Source organism: Atta colombica, unplaced genomic scaffold, assembly GCF_001594045.1.
Source record: "Atta colombica isolate Treedump-2 unplaced genomic scaffold, Acol1.0 scaffold107, whole genome shotgun sequence".
In the NCBI taxonomy this organism is placed as follows: Eukaryota; Metazoa; Arthropoda; class Insecta; order Hymenoptera; family Formicidae; genus Atta; species Atta colombica.
The window spans coordinates 4,624,021-4,649,062 of NW_017259192.1; the positions used below are offsets into that span (position 1 = coordinate 4,624,021).

The following is a 25,042-nucleotide window of genomic DNA, read 5'->3' on the forward strand; positions in this document are numbered from 1 at the left end:
ATACTTTGAAGACAGCTTAGACTATTAATTTCTAATTTCTAATTATTAATTTATATTATCTAATGTAATAGATATTGTGTGTGACATATTGTGGATCCATTGAAAAATTGTTATAATTACGAGAAACTTTGCTAACTCATATGTTCTCATTATTTTTTTTACATATAATCATATATATAGTTTGTATAGTTTCATATAATATTCTGATAACTAACAAATTATTGATAAATCTTATGTTTATATAATTAAAATAGTTTATATGTATATTTTTTATAGAGATTTTTTATAAGATTATGAAATCGATTAAATTTATTTGTTTGAAAAAAGAAAAATAAAAAGGAACTCTTTCGCGAAAATCTCTAATTGTCTAATTGGTTTATCTCTCTTGCTTTCATTTTGTGAACATGACTTGACTACTTATTGCGCTCATAATTGTAAATTGTACAATATATTTGTTAAAACTGAGATCGAGTTGTAATAACAATTAGATGATGGTTTTACTATAATAGAGAAAAATCATATTTCTTTCATAGTTCTCTCTCTGTTGTGAATCTCCCGTCACTCGAGTAACGTTGGCTATTAATATTCTTCTCATAAATATTCTTCCTCGCGACCACTCGACAAGGTTCTCACGCTTATTGAATCGGAGAAGTGCAACTAGCGGATGCTGGAAACAGTGATCTTGGACATTTACATGGTCTACTTTTCGCTCGTGCGGCACGACACACCTATATACTCGCGATATATTGGATTTCCTTTTACTCGCGGCTCCTCCTTTCTGATGCGAATCTCTTTGCGCTTGAAACTTTGAGCGTCACGAAGAGATTTAATTTTCATTAGTTAGTAGAATTTGATCCAAAATTATTATTCAAACTCTTGATCATTGTTAATAGAAAACATGTTTTATGATTAAATTCAGTCGCGTATATATACAGAATATCAGTTAGTTACTGTTGCACTGATATCGTAAACATCATGTTGCATGTGAATTTCAAGTTGGAGGCATCTCATTTTAAAATTACACGTTACGTGAAATGTGATATATGGGAACGTTATGTCCTAGTTACATGGGAGGAAAATGGATTTCTCGTCCATGATTAAATATGACATTCAACAGACAGATAGCACGAAGATCATATATTTTTATGCGTTACCATAAAATCAAATTATTCAGTTTATTACAATTTGCTTGATATGTTTAGCAATAAAAAAAATCTACATATTAATTATTTTCATCCTTGGTTTATAATTCTAAGACGATACATTTAAAGAATGCAGAATTTTAATGCAAAATTATTAATCGCACAATGAAATATTTTGCAAATCATTTTCTATAAGAAGATATCTTACCGTTCCGCTCGTTTGTCATCGCAGAACATCGCATCATGATATATTGATCGATATGAACTTACCAGTTTATTTCCACTGAGATGAAGGAGCGTTCGTCCCCGATTTAACATCTTGCGTGACGAGAGATTGATTGGATAATTTTCTCGAATGATTCGATCATGGAATTTGTCGAACTGGTTAGCTAGTAACTAACAATAACACTCGTTAAGAACTTTGCAATCTTCTTTACAATGGTCTCTTTCCGTACATACGTATGAAAATAATTTGCCAACGACAGAAGGATTATTATCGTCAACGCCGATCTTAACCGTACCGCCACAGGTAGTAACTACTTTCTCCTTGCTGTTCTTTTCTCCGTTTACGCGAGTCATCCCAAGGACTTTTCTTATGTAGAGAAGTATAGCTTTGGCTGGGATCCAACGTAGCCTTACAAAACCGGGCGCGAGGAAAGTTACACGTGTCATAAAGAACGGGAAAGAAAAATGACGTTTTTCGTTATAAAATGAGTTTATTTTCTCTGTACCATATATGCTATGTACAACGTGTGTGTTACGGTACTGACATATACGACGTTTGGCGAGAAAGATACGTCTTGATAATGTAGAAAAAAAATGGGAATTAATTAGAAACACGCACACATTACGTTTAACGTCAGCAGAGTGATTCGTTAAATTACATAGCAGTTTCAATGCGTGGATGGTATGACGGGCGTATTATTAAAACGGTAGTGGGTATGCTGGTCGTGGATGGGAAAAAAATAGGCGTGATAGAGTACGAGTATTCTTGAAGGGCAATGTACGTTAACGTAAAAAATAAATAAGCGATTATATGCTGGTGCGCGGATATAACATAAGAACGCTCGCGATCGTCGGGTAAGTTCTGTACGTGACGTATGTATTCGCGATGAAAATGGTTTAATTTGGCGAGAGATCGATGCGGCGCCATGCGGCAGCGGCCGATATGGCGCGCTCGGCAGCAAGAAGGGAGGCAGGAAAAAGAAGAAAAGGAAGAAGAATGGGTGCGAGGGGGCGGATAGAAAAGAACACGTACATAAGATAGAGAAAAGCAGAAATACACGCTTGTCATGGTACAGAACAGACTCGAGCTTCTCGAGCTTACGACGGAGCAGGCGCGCACCTCAGGCTCGAGGACAAGCACCAACATCTCTACAAACTCGTAGATACTCCTGGTAAGAGAAGTACAGGATATAAACACAACCCTCATTAAGATGGACGATATGGGAGGGTAGCGAGAGGAAGGGACGGGGAAAAGGAGATGAAGAAGAAGCGAGTGGTACTTGTACGCAGAAACGACGACGCCGGCCGCGTTGAATTGCTCGCGGCTACCCAAGTCGGCCGGCCGGGGATTGCAGGATTGCGCAGTTGATATCATCGAGAGCGATCGTCCTCGAGCCCAATATTATCTTTCTTTCGCAATTGCCTTCCGCGGCCCCGATCCATAGCGCCGAGACCGCGGGGTGCGTTAACTTAATCTTAATTACGTTATTATATTGATGAAACATGATTGCTCCTTTTACTTTCATCGTATACGCTCTTTAAATGTAAAGACAATTAATTAATGATTATCCTTATACTCCGCGTACTCGGCAGTTTCCATTGACTTAGTCTCAAACGTCAGCGATCAGACACGATCAAACATGTGCCACGCATATCGTTCGATCAAGTCGATGAAAAGTGCTCGCACATCGTTATCGTGTTACTCGAAATGCACGCTGTCTACGAGGTGGCGCGAGAAAATCTTGCACATCTTCCCTATGTAAGTAGTGACTTAGGATCCGTTCCAACGTGTTCCCGCATTTTATAGTGTGGAGACAATTTCATCTCCTGTTATACCTTTTTCGTATTTCTCTCTTTCTTCTTTTTCTCCTTTCGGAGACCGCTTCTCGCGGCGAAGCGAAGAAATGTCAGATTTTTCTTGCGCCACTCCATACGCCTATGTGATACATGTTGTATCGAAATTACATCGCTAAAGCGTTGCACGCAGCGACCACATACGTACGACGAATACTCCTTGCGCGCATTCTTGTGCGCGTTTCAGTGTCTCATCGCACGCGAGCTCGCGCGCGCAACACCGTTCTCAATTGCGTTCGTACAAAATATCATCGAACATGTATAAAATTGGCTCTACCCTCTCACCACAAGCAGATTGGATATACTACCGCAGCGTTAGCGAAAAATTCTTATACGTAAATCCATAATTGAAGTGTTATCTTTGAAAGTAAAAAATGAGAATGAAAATCATAAGTTTGTCATGCATTCGCGTTCACTTATTATACGCGTAGGCACCTTCGTTGGCATGTTTATCATCGTACGTATACATATATTTATATATATTTATATCCATATTTATATATTTATATTTATTTGTATTTTATACTTCTATAAGCGGATCTCACGCGTAAGAAGCAGCGGTGAAGCGGGGAAAAGGAAGTTATCTGTTGGCCAAGCCGCGACACGGATTGCTGGTCACTCTGTAATGCGAAGGTAATCGAATCGCGCTTCAGAAATATATCATCAGAAAAATGCGAGTTTCGCTTGCGTTTTTGCATTTCAATTTTTACCTTGTGGGATCAATGCCGCTTGATTTAAGGGAGTGAAATTCCATTTAGTTTGGCATCGATGGGATCTCGGAATACAGGGCAGTACCTAGCAATATCCACGGCAATTAGATCCAATAATTAAAGCGTACACTGGAATTCCGATGGGCGTAACATACGCGCGCTCTGCCGCTATGTATCCTTTTTCGTTCGATGTTGGGCTATTGTTGTTGCGTTAGCGACCACTAGCCGTTAACAGTGAGTTACACGTGCAACAAACGTAGGCCGATAGACGCGGAACATTTGTGAATGAATATTGTCTTGTTCGTGCCGAAAAATTTTCCAATTTAACCTCTCAAATTTAATCTTGCATACGATTACCTCAATATAAAAATAGGTCAAAGTATTGAAATATTGTTTTACTAAAAATAAAATTTTCTCACGTCTCTAATTAATAAATACGCGGCTGTTTATGTACATAACTTTTTCGATTGCATGAATAAATTGGATAGTATCTTGTATAATATCGCGAATATCCTCTTCACGCGAAATTGACAAATGTCAAACACCAGAACAATTCCAAGTTTGGTTAACTGTAATGCAAACACTTCAGAACGATTGGAGACTCCCATTTTGTCTCGCTCGTTCCTTTGTTTGTCTTAACGAGTGTATTTTAATTCTCAAGTTTCGCAATTAATCCGATCTCTCCAATGAGTCCGCTTTGTGTGCTGTAGTGAAATCGATAAGACCCTGCTGGCACAGTTAACCAATTTGTATTTCTCGATGTTGTATCGTATTATATCCTCTGATATCAATTTTTTTTCTCTATCTTCTTTTTCCTTGATTCTATAAAGTAAAATGAAATCTAAATCGCATGTGTAATGTTTGATGAAATATAGGCAATTCCAATTATTATGCTAAACAGCATTCCGTTATAAAATACTATAAATTAAGATGTAGATTATTTTTACTACACTCTCGCAATAGTTTATTATATATATAAATTATAAAATATTTTGATTTTTTATTTGTTAAAACTAGCTTTTTTTATTCCTTTCTGTTTCTTTACTTGTTGTGAATTTGACAAACATTTTTTATTCATGTAGAAAATATTATACAATGACTGCTGCAAACTGGATTTTTCTGTGTTTGACATTATCGACGTGGCTTTGTCCTTTAGAATTTTTCTCAAGATGTCCGACGATGAAATTTAAGATTGATGGAGCGGAATATTTTATTGCTTACATAACCAGTAGGAAAAAAGTTCTTTTTATCATATTCAATCAATTTTTTATTGTCACTTGTCGAATCGAATACGTCAATCCAGATTGATAAGCTCACGTGTCGCAATGTAAATTAACCTGGCCGCTATGGGATGGCTAAGGATAACGGACATGACTAAGGTTACGTCGGAAGGGGTCGAGGTTACGTGGTTCTAGTATGGAGAGATAGCTATCCTCGATGTGATGTCCTGTATTACCTCTCTCTCTCTCTCTCTCTCTCTCTCTCTCTCTTCCTCCCTCCCTCTCTTCCCTCCCTCTTCCCCTTTACTCTCGAAGCTAGATTCAACCCCCGCAAGCTTAGCTTAACCCGAGATGCCACAAGAGGCAATTAACCCTGCGCCAACCCGTTTGCGCACGTATCTTTTTCCTCTTCACCGAGCTTACCGCTTCTGTTTCTCGTTCCGTCTCAATCCCTTCTCCCTCTTTCATCCCCCTATTTAGTTCGCCGCTCTAGCTCCTCGCCGCGCCGTAACATTGATATCCTACACGTCTGCATAATCATGCACAATTCCCAATGCTAATTAGAATCCATGCCGGTAGCCTAGCTGTAGCAAATACGCATCAACCTCTATCACCTACAGAATCACAGCATGCAGACGTGTCCCACATCGTGTCACGCCTTGAGAAAAAAAAAGGAACGGTTAAAGCAACTTGTGTTGAGGGCAGAGCAAAGCGAAGGGGAAAAGGGCACGGCGATGGTTGCGGCGTGGCGATGCACGGACGCAAGAAACCGATCGAACTCGCGCGCAAAATCGATTACTCTCTTCGCGGCTGAATTTTTGCAGTCGTTATATTATCAATTACTTATCGGCGGAAGTGATGTGGCGAGATGGCCACTTTTATTCCGGAACAAAGTAAAAAATTTAACCCCGGCGTGAAGCGTGTGATCCTCGGTATGCGTTTCTGATCAGATACGGATTAAATGTTGACGCGATATTACGAGAAAATTCTCCCTTTTTTTTTTGTTTATTATCTCAAGCTTCTAAAACGTTTTCTTAGACGGCGTCGATTTTCGTTGATAATGTACGCACGCATGAAAATCACTTGAACATTGAACGTTACGCTAATTAAAGGTTGCCGCTACGGATCGTAATTGCAACCTTCTTCTACAAAATAAGCAGCCACCCAAGAGACAGAAAGACGAAATTGCTGATACATACAATTCGTTGCGGCCTTGGCGAGAAGTGTCGGAGACACTGATATTTGTGCCTTCAATAAGCGACAGATGTAGCAAGTAATGAAGCATAATTGTGCCTAATTATTCTGTTCAGTAATCCACCGGCATTATTAGCACGTGTGCATGCACAAGTGTATAATTAACTTTAACCGGTAAGATAAAGTCAGAAGCAACTTCAATTAAATGATACGGCGAAGTCGATCGGTTTCCTTACGTTGCCAGCTGCGAGGAAATGAAGTTTGGGACAAAAAAGAAGATACGTCTGTGATAATATCTACGGTAATGTGGATACAAGAACATTCGTAGAGATGGATAGTGATTATTATTTTTTTTTCTGTTTCTGGTTGTAGCGAACGAACGTTCTTCTATCCTGATACGTTCAACTCTGCGATCTGCCCATCTAACCGAATCTAATTGGAATTAGTAGAACGCCTCTGCAAAGCTTCCACCCGACTACAAGGTAAGCGTGGGTGGTAAAGGGCATGCTCTACTAAAAGCTACGTATATTGGCTGCAACCTCGCAATGCGATACTCGTAGAAGTTTGATATAGTACGAAGTAGCGTCCATCCGAATTCCATAGAAAGATTCAAAGAGAGAGCCGCGTGAGAATATTACTTTTGCTGATCGCTTCGAGAATCGTGATACGCGCACGATCCTCTTCGCAGCACGCACCGGTTTGAGAACTCACGTCCATGTGAAGTCAGCCAAAGATTCGTTAATAGCGATTTACGCAGGAAGACGAGATTGACGATATGCCGTGGGAGCTGATGGGAGAAGTTGTTCAGAAACGACGCGCGGAATATCCGCCGTCGTACAATTTACAAAGACTGTCAGTGCGCCCGGGCATGGAATGCATTCCGGGTACGGAAACGGAGACCGATAGAGCCTCCTGGTGTTTCAGCATTTGTCGGCGTCGTTGCCAGGTGAAGGTCCATGCCGCTATGATAGCAATCTGGGCGACGAGAAAGACGGTGCCAGCTACAATAGCCTCACCCAGATTGATGCACATTCCCATCGACGACGATATGTCTTCACTCTCGACGAAGATGGTATCCCTCGTCGCGGAGGTGACGTTCGGTAACTTACCATCGCGCTCGAAACCAAACTTGTCCGTAATCTGGATGGATTGCACGAGGAGGAGGTCCTCGCGACTCTGAGTGCCAACAGCAGTGGAGCGACGACGGCGTCGGCGTCTGCCAAAGGAAATCACCGATCGTAGTTCACCAGTCGTTTCCTCCTGGTCGCATTGCACGGGTTCGCAAGTCGGCATGCACGGAGTGACCAGAGCGCGGAACTGCACCACTTCCGAACTCGGGAACTTGAAGGCGTCAAAGTGCGACAGCAATATCTGTAAAAGGAAAAGGATAAAAAAGGTCATAAGTCGCTTGAGAATTTGTAAAAACGAAAGAAGATTACTGATGAGAGCATCGTAAGATATTCATTCGTGAGAGCTAATAAAAATGCTTTCTGATTTTATTATATAATTCAAAAAATCAATTTAAGACAGCGATATAAGTTAATGCTTTGGATTAATTCAATTAATTAGAATCTTTTCGTCGAGTTGAAAATTATTACAGTAAAGAAGCGTACAACTTTAAAAAAAATGATACATTCACACATAGTTTGTTTAATTTAACAGAATATTAACATGTTCCATAGATCCACGTTAGATTTTCCGTTCAAGTTAATATTTTAGCTATGAAATAATTATAAAATAATTTGATATTATATACTTAAAAAGAATGATGTTATAACAGTGTTATTTTAATTGAAAATAATTGTGTTAATTCACAATAACATTATCATGAAACAAATCATGCTCTTGTTTTAATAAAATTTTATTTGTTGCATTAATACTGCTATTAAACCACGAGATTATTTTCGATTAAAATAATACTGTTGATACATTACTTTTTCAGTATATTGCATAGATACATAATTATAATATATGATACAATATTGGTTACATGAATACATTAGGTTTTTTTCTTATAGTAATATTTATAATTGTTTACCATTTTAAAATATATATTATTTGATAAATATAACAAATACAAATAAAAATATTGCGGGTCATATGGCATAGTGATGAAGTCTTAAAATTAACGCAGCATGAAATGTGTAAACTACATTTGATTCCATTGCATTTACGTGTGTGAGTAACAGAGTTTAATTTTCTATAAATTCAAAATTCGATACTCAGTAATGATAAGTAAATGAACATTATGATCTTTACTTTTAATTTACACGGCGTGTAAATACATTTCAACGAGAAGCAGAAAATTCGATACGTGGAATGTAATAAAACTTCCTCGCGTCGAACTCCATCGGTCCCTTTCGACGGATTGCAAGTCACGTAACCAATTGTTTCACGCCGTTACTTGTCGCTCGGATAATACATAAACACCTGTGCCGAATGGCTCTTCGAAACGCAACGATTTCGCCGTTCAGGGCTTTTGTCGAGTTCGCATACCGTTAGCAAACTACAGTACCAATATTATGACATTTACAGCGCGTCCTCGTCACCACTTCTCTTTCGTCGCTCTTTATTATCCCGGTAGTTGTATAGAATTTCTGTAGTTTTTTTTCATTGTTTCAGCAAGAAACAAATTAAAGTACCATCAGGCACCAGTGTTAACTGAGACTGGTATGTTTGCCGTGGATTTCGAGACGACAGATTTATACTTGACGTTTTTCACAAAAGTTAGGAACTACCTAACAATAGTAAATGTAATCAGCGCGAGGCAGCTGCGGAACGCGCGCGTATCTTGCTTTTTTTACATACTCGTAATTCATACACGATGTCGGTGCCGTCGACTTAACTAAGCAGTGTCGCATTAATTCTGAAATTCCGACACGGGCGGTCGTTCGCTCATAGAATTCAGTGTGAATGCGGAATAATGGTAATCTTACCCATATGTCGCTCTCACATAAATTTTCAACTATATTCCATAGTCAGGAACGCGCGCGGGCGCGGCAACGTGATTTTACGTGATCACGACGTCACACGAGCACACAAGAAAAAAAAACGCAAAGCTCTTACAGAAGAGAGATTACAGAATGCGGATGTCAAGAGATCGCGTAACCCAATGGGCGTCAGTCGTCGCACGCAATATGCGTAAGAGATGATGATCACTTGAAACTGGTTTTTCATGTCCCGCGGCAGCTGCGTTGAATTTTTTTGCTCTTTATTAGGTAAGGCCATATAACGGCAATTACACGGGATTATGACATGAAAAACAGTCCAAGTACCCGCTTTTACGCGCGCCATTAGAGTGCTATATCTATCCCTGGCAAATGGTGCGATCAAGCGCATTGCTGTAATTCCTATATTCTCGCGACAAGCGGACTTATCTGTTAAAATCTTTTATTCGTCGACAATCTATCGTTGTTATATCGCTCCGGAATTTTTTACCGCCACCCTGATATTATAGGAATTGTTACAGAGAATTCTTTCTTTTCCCTTTCCTCTTCTCCCTCTTCTCTCTCTCTCTCTCTCTCTCTCTCTCTCTCTCTCTCTCCTTCTCTCTCACAGTTTCTTACGAAACGAATATATGATAATCACTCGTGTTCGCTCGTTAGACCCGTCGTCCGCAGAGTAATCTCGCGATCATCGTTCCACCGAGGAACACCGGCTGTAATATATTCATAGCTACGTCCGCGCACATGGCTCGTCATTGATTTCTCTTCATTCAGATCATTCACTACCTGCTCGCAGGGTCAAGTCTCGACGCGATCTTCCCGAAGCTGAACTTTTCTTGAAACCGAGAAAGACCGGTATACGCAAGGTTAGCGCCATGTTCATGTGTACGTCGAAAACTGGTTTCTGCGGCGCATTACCAAGTTCATCGTATTTACACACCGAGCACGTATATTATCGGCGGGAAGTAAGACATTAAAATATGCTTCGTTCCACGTACAGCTTCATTTAGCCATTTCTTTGCCTGCGCGCGTCTAGTGGAACGAGCGGAACTTTATTAACCCAACGTCATCTCGCGCAGAAAGAGTAGCGGAAGGTCCATTCTCCGCGGGGGAAAAGCGAGAGCGATTGCATTCGAAGCGGATGGGAGAAGAAGCATAAGCGGATCGAAGGAAGAAGAGAGGATGAAGAGGAAAGCCTGGGGACGAGGTTTAAAAGACAGAGAAAGAGAAATAGAGAGAGGTACATATATAGGTGCATGCCGGGAAAAGAAACACAGGCCGTATCCGCGGCATCTGGTATACATGCCGACGATAAGTCTCCTTCAGCGGCAACGACGTCGGCGATGAGAAAGGACGGGAAAGAGGAGAGTCCGTCATAAATGTACCGCATCAGATCAGTCAGATCGTAAGGCTTGCCGCCCGCGCTTTTATGGCGTAGCTCAACCTGATCCCCCTTGTCTGCTTTATAAGTCGGCCGCAGGCTCTCCCCTATCCGCCTGGTTCATCCCTACATATATAGAGGGGTACATGCTCCCTTACGAGTTTACGTACATGGACGTGGTTGAGAAATGTTTCCAATTTCATTCAAACCGGTTGTGAAATGGAAGAGAGCTTTCGTACCGCGGCCCAGTTACGTGACGGACATACCGGAAAGCCGAACTTTTGGCAAATTTCTGGTTAGACGAGACGCAATGCTGTACCATCCTTGACACTGCCGCTTCGCTCGTTTCAACCATTGTTTCTATCCTTATCTAAGATTAATAAAATCAACGGCGTTGTATATCGGTTGACTTTCGCGACGCATTCGCTTGTTCATTTTACGATCGTCCATATTTATGTGACAGATAAACTATTTCTGATTATCAGAGGTGCTATTAATGGCGTGAATAAGTTCTCGCATATGTAAAGGATGTGACATACATGAGATATATATTTTATAACCAACGATATGAACATTCAATGGAGAACAATTCACTTCTTCATATCACGAATACTTCATTAAACAGATTTTATAAGAGTACTTTCAAGTTCACAAATATATTATTATATTTGCTAAAATAATTTTAACAGACTAGACTTTACACTTTTTTTTGGCATCTATTAAATATTATCCAATGTATACATTCACTTGTCCCGAATTTAATATTATCAGAACATTAATTGATAGATAATTAATTACTGTAATTGCAAATGTTTTTATCAATTACATCGTAAATGTTTTGATCAACTTGAAATTAACTAAGCACTATAATGTTCCCGGTAATAATTAATTATTAATCGTTTATTAGCTTACCAATATCTACGGAGAAAAGATTTTAGCCTCCTGAGATTAAGAAAGACAAAGAATGAACAGGCAACTTCTTGCTATCGGGTATATCTCGGGTCAAACGATGCCCGTTTACCGAGAATCAATGTTGCGAACGTTTATTACCATATCATAATGACGGTATACTGTCGTAAACGACGGAGATTATTGATAGCTGATAGCGTGGCATATATCAAAGTTGTTGTCAGGCGTTTTATCATTCATGCCAATCGACAGGTAAATAAGGTGCGTACGGATAATATACGGCGCGAACGATTGCGATGAAATCTTCTTCTTGAAGTTACGTTACGGCTTCTACAGATTAGAATTTACACCCCGCCGTTTTGATTAAACGTGCGAGATGAGAATTGAATACAGCGATGAATTTTTCTTACTCTTGCTTGCTCGACAAAAATTCACCAAGAGATCGGCAAATTCACATTGAGATCTCTATCTCTTCGTATTGAGCAGCGTTCGACAGGAAATGGGGTTAGCCCTTCGTGATCAGCCGCGGTCAGGAAACGAGATCAGCCAGCGCAGTGCGCACGTTCTAAACCGGAAAACGGCGCCACGACGCCTGATACAGGAAAGACTGTGGGTGATATATCTTGATGCTCGGCATCTTACGTACGTACTCGATATAAATTTACTCTTTGTTTCTACTACGACTGTTATTACTTTCTAATAAAGCGATATTGCGCCGTACCGCGGCCGTGCTCGCGCGAGCAAATGATGTGGAACGACGAGTTAACGAGGCCATGCGCCTCTTATTGCTCCACCTTCGCTCCAGCACTCGTTTCTACCTGCCACTATCATAACGATCCGTTTGTTTTACTCGTCGACACATGAAGCTATGCGGTCCACGACTGCGCATCAGCTGATTCGAATGTTGCGCTTCTCGAACACAATGCCAAAGAAAGCTCTCCGTCCGCGATACTTCCGCGATATTCGCGAGCCCGATACAGAAAGAAAACATAATTGGAAAAGTCTAAGCCATGTTATATCACCGATTAGACTAGCGTAAGAAAGACTGCTCGAATTATCGGGAAACATTTTTACAGATATATTAATGCCCAGCTCGCAGAATCATATTTCTCGTTGCGGCGCGCGTCTGACGTTATATCATGCGAGTCATCGTACAAAATGTATGAGCGGTCTATGTGTAATTGGTCTATCGAGGTCAATACGTGGCGATCGCCTACCTATTAACCGCACAAGAATTATTGTACTTCCGCCCTAATGCGTTTTCGCTCTAGCTCACCCACGATACTTCACGCATCGCGCGAGAAAGAGTAGAGGATTAAACTATTTTTTCGCGATCTAATGGGATCGCAAAGTCAATTCCCATGTTACCTTATGCGGGAAACGCGGAAGTAATAATCGTGGTTCTACGAGCTCGGTCGTTTTGAACGCAACGGTATTTCATTATTTAATGATCCGTCTTCATACATTTGAATGAAAGACGTTAGTTCTCAATCATATCTGCGAGTTTATCTATATATTTTTTTCTTGTTTTATTATTCCATATGCTATGAGGCAAATTGTGAGAATTTATATGATAAGCGTGTTTAATTATTAAATTCATAAAAATCATAAAAACTTCAATGCAATGTGTCTGACAAATTACGAGTGAAAATCGAATTATTTAGGATGATGATCGAACCAATCTCGCTTTTAAGCTCTTACTCTCGGCATCGGAGATAATCTTATGCTCCCTTATGTGGAACACACGGAAAGTAATGATCGTTACCAGACCAATGCGCCCGCATGCCAGGCATGTCACGGCACGTCATCGCCAAGACGGCGGCGCATCATCGACGCGACCTATTACAGACCGGGCAAATTGCTTCCCATCATAAAATCCGTTTGGGTGATTGATTAGCATGAAGTCAGATTAGCCGGTTGACTCGTGTCTGCTTCCATCTCACTCTTTTTCCCACTTAGTCACTTTATACCCGCGCGTATTTCGAGGCACGCGCGCGTTCCCACAAAATACACGTCAATAAGCATCGATGTTAAAGGCGTCAATCACCTTGATCATCTTGTCCTCTGGGTATCTCATGTTCGATCGCTAAATTAGAATCGACATTTATCTGTATTTTCTATTACTTTCAAACTATGCGTATATACGGTTTTATATGTGATTTTTTTTCTAAATATCTCTTTATTATTTACTTTGTATCGAATTTGTTTATTTGACTTATGACTTATGTCACCATAGTGATGGGAAATTATTGTTAACGTAAAATTAGAAAGAAGATATATATTATAATTATTCATGAGATGGAAACTTTCATTTGTTTGCACTACTTGTTGTTAAATTTATCTTTTGATTCTCTACCGTTAATTTTTTTATGAATTTATTGAACAAGACTTTTATAAAAATGTAGAAATTATATGATATGTTGGGACTTACCTTGCCAGTGGTAGCCGATTTGTAGAGTGGTCCCATGATGACATGGTCAGTGGGGCAGCCATCCGAATCAATCAAAACAATCTCGCTAGAGTCGACACCATCCATAGCGACTAACTCGCGAACGAAAATTTCGTAAGGACTGTGAGGATCGAGAATTTCGAATTTGAGTGCCAAAGGATCGCCGACTTCAGCCGATGGAATGGCCTCGTTTCCACTGCGATCGGTAATCTTCATGGCGACGTTCGGCGAGTCAACGATCACTTCCTCCGACAGAGCAGGCGTGATGTCACCGTGTACGCCGAGATCAACTTCATTCGACACGGTCTTGTTAGTGAGGTCATACTGGCAAGTCACAGCCAGTCCGAGATCGGAACTGGTGACAATGGTGTCGTGATGTTGAATGATCACATCGTTCAAATACCGGCCGAGACCCTGCTGCCTTATGTTACACTCGAGATCGTCGTACGCCATGCGAAGTTCAAACTCGAGCGCACCCTTGACGTCCTGCACGCATGAGTTGGGTGAACCCTTCGCGTACACCTTACCATAAAAGAGCTTACTGGTCTGAATTCTGGTCACCATATCGCCAGCGCGACAATCGATGGTCACATTATAACAGGAGCTCAGTTCGTACGTGGCCGCTTCCGGTACATCGAGATACGGTTCCTGAAATTATCGTTTGTTTTCGGGCCGTTATTCATCGCTCCCTATCGTGTACTATTCGATGCATATCGCGTTAATGCGATTTGTCGCGGTATTAATTTAAAGGAATTATAGCGGATGGCAGTGATAAATTCCAAAATACGCAAAGCACGGATATTTCGCAATTAAACTTCGCGAAGCTACCCCGCGATTTATTGATCAATCTTCTATTTTGCTCGCTTCATCATGGTTGGGAGATTTTGATAGCTTGTATCGGGCTTACACAAAAACTTCCAGAGAATTTATGACGAGAATCGAACAACGAACGGAAAGTGTATATCGAAATTTCACTACAACATACTGTACATTGAATCTTTAGTGATATAGTTCGCATAACAATTATATTATATTCGATAACACGTACACCTAGGCTAGGAACGTATGAAATTCGTAATTTACACAAAAAAAGCATTCACAGCATTTTAAAATAAAATTGTTTCCGTCTATCTAAAAAGAATTCGTATTTTATTTGAAGTGATTTTCATTTTCTCTGTAATATATTACGTGAAATATGATATATAATTTTATTTATCGAAATAATTAACCATGTTCTTTATTCTCCACATCTAAAGCGTCATGTTCCAATTTATTTGATACAATACATCAAAAACCAATAATTATCAATGATATATGCATACGACGTGTACGCGTACATTTTCATTTATACCTAGAATGATAATCCGCTCTGATTCACGCATTTGTCACTTTTAAAGAATTATTTGAAATCCCTTTATATGGCGGTATTTATCGCTTCTCGTTCGAGGCTCGATGGTCCTCTTCGATGAACAAATTAATCGCGAATATTACACTGATAAATACTCTTGACGTTTCGCGCTATCTCCACAGTTAATAATTTGTATATTTGTGGAGATGCCGCTGATGTGCTTGCATAACCACCCATGGAACCCGTCACGGATCCCACGCATACGATTATCTTCCCATTATATGTATTATTTGCTCATCTCCGAGTGAATGATTGTGCATGAAACCCGTATGGTTATCCGTACTGTGACGTCAAAATGATATTCCGATTCGCTTAACGCTGTTTAAATATTCCACTACAATAATTATTCGTATGAAGAATTGTTTAATGTTCTGGTATTAGTGTTTGTCCCCGTATTTATAATGGAGTGTAAAAAGGCGTAGATAATCGGATACCCGACGAATTGGTGGTCGCTAAATTTTTCTTTTGATTTTCCCTTCGGGATACCAAGCGCGATTCACATTCGGCTGAACTCAAGTGTTACCCAAAAGTTCGATAGGGAAAGCGTCTGCAATGGAAACTCGATTTTCCACGAATGCGCCCTCGGCGGATTGTTCAACCTGGTTTGCATGTGTGGAACGTAATCGTATTTATAGAAAATCCCCACTGGCCCTTTCAAGAATCCGCACTGCGATGCGGTGAGCAAAACAACACGTTGGTCGCAAAGCTACACGGGACTCTATTTTAAACACTCCCGATGAATTAAACTGCATACGGCAAGCTCAGCAAGTAAATTGGAACACGAGCAATGTCCATTTCTCGCATAGCAACAATCTCAATTGCTTCGCGAAATTTAATTCGTAAAAGTTTTCCTCATAAATTTAAATTTGCAATTTCATTCGCGGTCGCGATATTATTCGCGTGACATTAAAAATAAGAATTTTTGTTCGCTCGAATTTTTCTTACCTGAATGTCAGAAAGAGTGGCACGGGAATGATGACTAAGACGGCAGACCATATCACCGGTGTCACCGTAATCATAAGAATGGCAACGGAATGGCGAATTCAGACACAATTCGCGGCATTCATCGGACGTGCTGACATCTTGATAGACAGAGTCCACGGTCTTTAATATACGGCCGGTTAATTTCTTAAATTCGCAAAGTTTCACTGGCTCTTCCACGCAATGGTTTTCCAAATAATCCACACTCTTCGCTGCCTGGAAGGCGTTCGAGCCCGCAACCGTCAGCCTGTCCATATCCGAAAGTTCACACTGCTTGGTAGCATTGATATAATTAGCGGATCTGAAATTCAAATAAAAAAAAATTTTATAAACGATTTGTATAGCTTATCATCAATTAGTTTCTTATCTACGACGATTTCAAATGCAATTTGTATTATAAGGAACTAATGATTACATTATATTATTTCGAAGCAATTAAGCGTCTTCGAGTATAAACTATCCTCATAAATATGATATGTGTATATTGCCTATAGCCATTAAAGTTTAATGTTAAACGCACGACATCCGTAAGATTAAAAAAACGAAGAGGAAAATATAGTCTCTCATAGTCTCGCGGTAAAAACATACGAGGAGGACGCACGTGCTATCGGTTGTCCCTCGGTCATCATCGGTCTCGCGCTAATCCCGCAAAGGAAGTTATAAAGGAAACATTCATGCACGAACGAATCTGAGTCACGGATTTTATTTCTAGCGGAGACACGCGGCTACACAAAATCCGCGTCCACTAGAGAATAATTGCTTCCTGCAGCGTTTTATTGCATCGTAATAATGCATAGTTAATAAAACTAAACGGAGCTGAGCGAGGATTACAATTAAAAAAACGTTAATTTACTAATGCTAGCCTTTGAGAGGGAGTGTCATATTCTCGGCCCATTCTCATTTCTCTCTTCTACGCCTACTGCATGCTGCACCGGGGATATCGAATGCCTGGCGTGTCGAAACGGAAGATACGGAAGATAATAACTCTCCCAACGTTTTATGAAATTTTATCTTAACGCTGCACACGATCTAACGGCTTGAATAGCAGCCCCCGACAAATCGTACGTCTACTCATCCATAATTATGGACATCTGGATGATGGAGTGACGTTTACATTAACGTTTCAAGCGCTATATAAACGGTACGCGATACATTCACGTCCATGATCGATTGGCACTTGAATCTGTGAAATTCCTATTTAATTGAATTACACGAATTGGTTAACGTTTTCTGATAATTTATCTTGATTAGACTACACTCTACAGCAAAGTGATTCCTGAAACGTAAAAGTTCATGTCCGAAAGAGACACGTTTGCGAATAAATTCTTTCCCTGAACAACATGGACTTATTTATCAACTTTGAAAATCGGTAGAAGTTTCATACATTAGAAGATCTAAATCATGAAAATGGCAGAATTACATTCGTGTCAAAATATTTATCTCAAACCTGCATTGCATATGTATACATATGTATACACTGATAACAGACACCATACAATATTGTCCTGTAAATATTTGTTTTTGACTTCGTAGATATCAGTAAAAACTGATAGTATTTTATTGCCTACGGTACGTAGAGTTCAGTCAACAGAATATTTTATCATACATTTTGATTTTTTTCTCTATATATTCATCATATCACGATTTTTCTTGAATTCACAGTAGTCAGTAGAGCTCGGTCGTAATAACGGGACGTTTCATACGGATGGTTGATTTATGACTTATGACTTTAAGAACGCAACATCTTACGCGCACCTAACGTAACTTAATATTAGCCTAACTGTTATAAAATATGACTCTGTGCTTGTCATGTAATGCCCAGAAGTTAAATCATAAAGAATTATACAATGATTAGAATAAGCATAAGCTTGTAATTTAATTTTAATGAAATAAGCCATTACTTTTTTTGAACAAGAAGTCTCGAATCGCATGACTAATTACATTCCTGTATTCCTAAACCTATAATTTTGCAAATCGACGGAGTAGCGTGAAGATATAAGATAGACGTATTTAACGCAGCGTTCATTATAACATATGCGATCGTATTCTTACCGGAACCGCAATTTCCTTCGTTCATTCGCGTCTGCTCGACGTAACATGTACGAACGCGTGTTCGACATACTTTCAAAACGAGAATCCGGATAAAATTGGGGCTCTGATCTTTTGTATCTGGCTGTTCTATAATCCAGGATTAGATTATTCCCCCCAGTGCAACATTCTTCAGATAATCCGAAACATCGAAGTCATTATCATCCTTTTCTTCTTCCAGAAGAAAAGATTGGAAAAACTAAACGGGGATGGAAAACAGTCTCAAAAAGAAGTTTCCAATATGTTCAGGTGCATGCTTGGCATCATCATCGAACCAAAGTTTGTCCACGGACTGCCATCCGGACTGGCAGAGAGAGAGAGAGAGAGAGAGAGAGAGAGAGAGAGAGAGGGGGGGGGGAGAGAGAGAGAGAGGGAGAGGGAGAGAGAGAGCACCAAATTTATTCCACGTCGCTCCATCGATTTCGGATTATATTGCCTTAAGACCTGAATAATATTCATGGGTGCCACGTTATGATTTCAATATTCCCCGAGGGTTTCGCCGAGCGGAGACGAAGTCGAAAAATCACCGCGGCCTTATGCGATCGGGCGCGATAAACCCCGAGGCTCGGCCGAGAATATAATCGAATCGGCGGCGCCTGTCTGCAGCCTTCCTCGATTATCAATGTGTCCTTCATCTTTACATATTCCATCCCTCCGCGTACCTTTGCCATATTGTGAATCCGACCATCATCGGAGGTGTGAATATGAGCATTGTGCGCCACAACACCGCGACAATACACAGTAAAATCGACGATGCGAAATGAATGGGCCACGAAAAAATGCGTCAGCTAGCTTTGTTTCATGGCGCTGGTACATCAAACATATGTGTATGTGGATGAATGTTTGCTCGTTAAATCAACAAGTTTCGATTCAATTGTTCGTGATTCAAATACAATAATTGTCCGATGGTGCACACCTCTCCTCATCCTTCGTCACCTCACCAATGCAATACGTTGTTTATTATTCATTTTATATGCAAATTCATACAATCATTTTATTGCAAAATTATTTTTAATCCATTCACTGATTGCATCTCGTTGATTATATACGCGCTCCGAAAGATTTCTGCGCTCTTGATGAAGATATCGAATCACGCCACGTTGGAAACAGCGTCTCATTATCGTTAACGCGCAAAAACTATTAAGAAAGGCTCGCTTCAAAGCTCATTGCCGCAATGGTGTAAGAAAGATCGCAGTTGGAAATATACTAGATATTATAAAAACAACGTTGAAATCGTAGCTAACGAGTTGCAGTAAGTTGTAACGAACACGGTAGTGTCGCTAACGATGATGGAGTATGCCAATCATTCTTGCAAAACTAAAAGCTACAATATACCACGCAGTTTTTCAAGTGTATTTTGTAAAGTTTATCCTGTGCTATTAATTACAGAAATTATTAGGATAAAAGAAACGATAATTATTTAGAATTCCAATAATTATTAAAATCCAATAATTATCTTGAATTGTTCAAACATAAATATAAAAATAATTGTGATGAAAGATTTAAATTTTTATCATTTTATCATTTTATAATGGATATGTTATATTGTGAAATATGTCTGTTTTGCGGACAAGTGACATTATAATGATCATATTACGTTTATATAGAGCAACAAAATTTATTGTCCGCAATGAATAATGTACAAAGAAAGAGAGAGGGGGAGAGAGAGAGAGAGAGAGAGAGAGAGAGAGAGAGAGAGAGAGAGAGAGAACATTACATATTTAAAGCCAATTCACTTTTTCCTTGTAAGGCAAGTAAAGAGACAAGTTATGCTATTTGTGAAAATTTGTTGATGGAAGTATCTCGGTTCACCACGCATCGATTTCACAATTGATGGAGGATACTTTTAGAATGGCTATGGTATACTTATGATGTAGCCAAAGAGGAACGTTCTTGTTTCGTAAAACATTTTGCTCGCCGTATATCGTCAAGCTAACTTCTTGGCATTATCGTCGAGAGCCCTCTACTTAGAGAGAAACACGAGGAGATACGGCCACTAAAGTCCGGACCCCTCAAAGTTTAGTTCAGATAAGCAAGCCGGTATCTCCAGTGGTAAATAATTAATGGACAAAAGGGTAAAAGCACGTTATCATAGCATGATCTCATCGTTCGTCGCATGTGTCTATCGTTTGTCTGACCAATTTAAGGTTGATTTTTTTTAGTAAGAAATTCAATTAAATTTCTGTATTGAAATGAATAAATTGACATTGAATTATTATATTTCTATGAACTGACGCAGAGATTAAAATATTCAGTTGAAATTAAATAAAGATATTATTTATGATTGAATTCACGAAGGAACTTCTAATAATTTCTGAATAAAAAAAAAATTGATGCTTGAAAATTTTTGTTAAAAGAAAGAAATCTTGTTAGGCGAGAATATATTATAAAGAATCTACAGTATTCGACATGCCTTTCTCTGTTTCATGACTGGAATTTCCTGTTATCTGCGACAGAACAAGCCGGCTGAAGATTTGGTATCTCGGCATGAGACAAGGAAAGATACGAGAGTAAGCTGAAAGTCTATTGCGCAACGATAAAGCCTTTTCTGATTTTCTTTCCTCGATTCAAGACAAAAGATATCCAACGCTCGTCTCGTACAACTTAGAGTAAACCTCGAGGGAAATTTTAACCTTCCAGGCAGATGTTAAATGCGAAGTTAACTGCGACGGGACGACATTCCGTTCGTCTCTTTTCTCTTCGATTCCCTCTCTTTTTCCTATCCCTGACACTCTCCTATCTCCGTATTGTCGCTCTATCGTAATTCTCTTTCCGCACTTCTACGCTGTACTATTCTGAACAAATGGTGAGACAAAAAAAGACAAGCCAGATCGAGTCAATGCGAAAGGGGCGAGACGAAAAGTACGGCGTCGTTGATGATGGTGGAAAAGAATTACAAGCGATTCGCCCCGCTGCATTTCGATGAATCTCAAATTATTCTTCGTTCGCGCGTCTGTCGTGGAAACCTCAGTTGCGAAGATAACCGAAGAGGGAATCCCTGAAGAGAAAGAGAAAGGGAGCAGTACATATGTATACATACCCCCTATATTGAAAGACGTCAATCGTAAAAACAATTTCTGTCCTTTGCGAGAGGAGTCGAAGCTTTTCGCCCGACTGATACGAGCGCAAATGCTGTTTTTTTAACTCATCGAATGAACATCGACTGACAGAGAACTACGCTGAAGCTATTTTGATTGCATCGTTAATGTCGATCTACTGGACAAAAAGTTAAATTTTTTCATCGTCGTTTTTTGTCCAATCTTGTCCAATAGATTTCTATTTTTTACAAAATAAAACATCAATGTAACAAAATAATTTTGTGCCGAAATAAAATTATAAAAAAACATATATTGTAACATATAATAAGGTGTAAAACAAGTTTAATTTTGTTTCAGAATAAAATTATAATTTGAAACTTAATTTAAAGAATAGTAGAAAAAAATATTAAAAACAAAGCTTGCAAATATATTGAAAAAAATCAAATTAAATGAAAGGAGTTCTATAATATTCTACATAGCGATGCTTCGAGTTGAGCTGTAAAACTTAAATCGATTTAGTGGCCATGGTCAGCGGTAATGAGTGAAGGAGGAAGCTGCACAAAATCCGTTGGCGGAATATGCAATATCCGATAACGAAATGTATTATGCGCGGCATTTGGGCGTGTCGTGTCGCGTATGACATACACGAAGTATTAGCGGCTAATAAAAAAACCGAGCTAATTTGCATTACTCTTTTGTGACTGCTCGTTCTGCCCTGGCCCGTTGACCCGCAACGCCGGTGGGTAATCCCACCAGACTCGGATAAGCGACGATATTAATGATCGTTGCGTAAAAACCACCGCGGCAATTCATGCACGCTTCGTGCACGCCGTCGCGGCAGGGTCATATCTGGCAACATTATTTAGCCTCGTGCTCTCGGAACGAACTAATCAGCTTTATATTGTGTATACGAAACATTGGAGGGAAATCCTGTGTATTATTCATAAACATACATCAACGAGATACTCGCGTACGGCGGCGTTTTATAACGCAAATTGTATGCGCGATCGAGCAAGGAATCTCGGAGAATATTTTTTATGACAGCTGTTTGTATGTCGTTTAATACAACAATGATATATCAGAACAATTATACATAAGAATAACAATTATACATACAAAATAATTATACATAAAAATCTTTATAATGTAAATTACACGCATCACAGAGTTTTTTTAAACATTTATTAAGAGGAAACGAAGTAATATTTATATCTAATGAATTTTTACGTTTAATTACCTCGCAATTACTTTGATCTAGATTATTGAATGATTAATGCAGATTATTACACTATTAATAGTAACACCATTAATAATAACATTTATCCATTGAAAGAGAGACAGAGAGAGAGAGAAAAAGAGAGAGAAAGAGAGAGAGAAAGAGAGAGAGCTTCGTAATACCTTGATTGCGATGTAAATTACCAGTGAATGTGATTTTCATAATGCCAAATGCTAATGACCGCACATAATTCTATACGATTTCCACGTGAAAATCGCCTATGTTTATCATATTTCATTTCATTTATCGTATAACGAGAAAATGCTTAAACAGATTTATTTATTCTTCATGATTAAAATTAGAGTGAGAGACTGATGTCTGTCTAATGAAAGATAAGAGCTTAATACGAAGAAGGAACAGGGGGGAAAAGCAAGTGGACAGATAGGTAACTACTCCAAGAGGGTGAGAAGATTTCGGCAAGCATTTAGGTAGTTGCCGAGGCGAATCTCGGTCTGCCACCCTGTACTCTGCCTCCGTTTACTATCACTTGGAGATATACGTCGCCTACGCAATCCCGTGATGCATTGCACGTTCAGCCGCGACTGCAAGGCGAGACGTCGTCCTCTCCACAATTCGAAATTCTCTCTCTCTCTCTCTCTCTCTCTCTCTCTCTCTCTCTCTTTCGTCGCTGTTCCTCGTCTTCACCCTTATGATCGCCTCTCTCCATTCACCATCCTGGTTCCCTCCGGCCTCTCACTTTCTCGACAAATGGCCACAATTACATACATGTGCCAATACATAACCCACACTGCCAACCATGTCTCCCCCCCCTCCTCACCAACCCTTCTTCGACAAAGTGCACCACCACGAGTAGCCGTCCGTTTACTCTCGATGTGCTCGACCGATATCGCACTTTCCCACTCTCACGATTCCCTCTATGATCGTCTATCTTCTTCTTTTTCGCTTTTCTCAATCTTCGCGCAGCCCTTTCGTTTCTTTTCTTTATCTTTTCCCTCTCCTTTCTCTCTCTCTCTTTCTCTCTTTCTCTCTGTTCTCCGATGGCGTGGCGATAGACGTATGGGGTTGAAAAGAGAGAAAGACAGAAAAAGGGAGACAGAAAAAGTACCGGAACTCGCTCGTCGAAGAGTTATCCATCGGAGCAAAACGAGACATCGTTTACGTCGCCGCACGCTTTCTCAAACTGTCGTCGCGATTGCGCGGCTTTCACAGATTGCGGCACGTCGTTAGAACGTCATTGGCGAAGAAGTAAATACGCGAAATTAAATGAACCATTCTGTTGCCAACAAATATGCACGCATATAGTTTTTGTTTTCTTTTATTCAACCAAGCACATATACATATCCCGAGAAATATTTTTCCTTTTATAGAAAGAGCGTTTTAACTCCGTCGGGAAATATAATACCGTACAATATTAAAAAGTTACTTGGTTATGAGGATTTCCATTTCCCTCGACGTGATGCAAAGCTACGCGACGTCTACAATGTTGGTAATAGAAGATTATTATTACTGCAATGAAATAATGGAAGTTACAATGACGTTCGGGAACGTTATTCGCGGTATGATTAAATAATTTGATTGCCGTAGAAACAGATTGTCTCCTACGAATGATTTACGGGCTTCACAACATGAGAAGAGTAATCGTAACGTGTATATTGTGTTCACTTTTTGTTCTGTTCGAATTACTTTATATTCTGTGTATACATCTCTTTTTTATTTACAGTATATAACGATTATATATTCAGCAACGTTTAAATCCGAATTAAAATCATCTTATGAACATTGTAATAATATAAAGCTTGGTATCCAATATTTCTCTGTTTTCCACCAACAGACTCCATCTGAAGCGCTCCATCTCGCCGTTTTCTGAAGTAAACTTGTTTGCTAGGAAACGTAAACACGATCGAATCGAGTATTGTCTCAGGTTGACGCAGTTAGTCCCTGACGAGCGGAAACGAAATTTCAGACTGGCGGTAATCCCGATAATGGCAGAGCGCCTTTGTATTTTCGACAGAGGAGTTTCGGAGAAATCTCGATATACCTAAGAATGGAATGGTCGGCTTACCGTTGATGGTAGACGGAGAAACTTGTTCTATTGGAGATTGGGAAACGTGAAGGTGGGCGCCATAAGATGTATTCACCAAATAAACGTTTCCACAATATACACTCATACACACGCACGTTGACGAACTCGCACTGTTGACTTGGCGCCGAGATTTGCCCGTGTATATAGTGGTGCATGATGTAATTTCGATAAAGTTAAT

The 25,042-nt window shown here is 39.6% G+C and overlaps 2 protein-coding genes across 2 annotated transcripts in view; one reads left to right on the top strand and one right to left on the bottom strand.

The window, feature by feature from the left end:
- The window catches only part of LOC108692839 (autophagy-related protein 16-1), a 389,033-nt gene that overhangs the window by 167,073 nt on the left and 196,918 nt on the right, over positions 1-25,042 (top strand). The window lies entirely within an intron of this gene.
- Positions 4,985-25,042, bottom strand: part of LOC108692828 — a 174,768-nt gene continuing 154,710 nt past the window's right edge. Inside the window, exons 5-7 of the mRNA XM_018201335.1 lie at positions 16,383-16,719; positions 14,012-14,677; positions 4,985-7,716 (exon numbers count right to left, since the gene is read on the bottom strand). Of these exons, the coding sequence (XP_018056824.1) occupies positions 7,150-7,716; positions 14,012-14,677; positions 16,383-16,719 (1,570 nt within the window). The 3' untranslated portion in view covers positions 4,985-7,149. The remainder of the gene's footprint in view (positions 7,717-14,011; positions 14,678-16,382; positions 16,720-25,042) is intronic.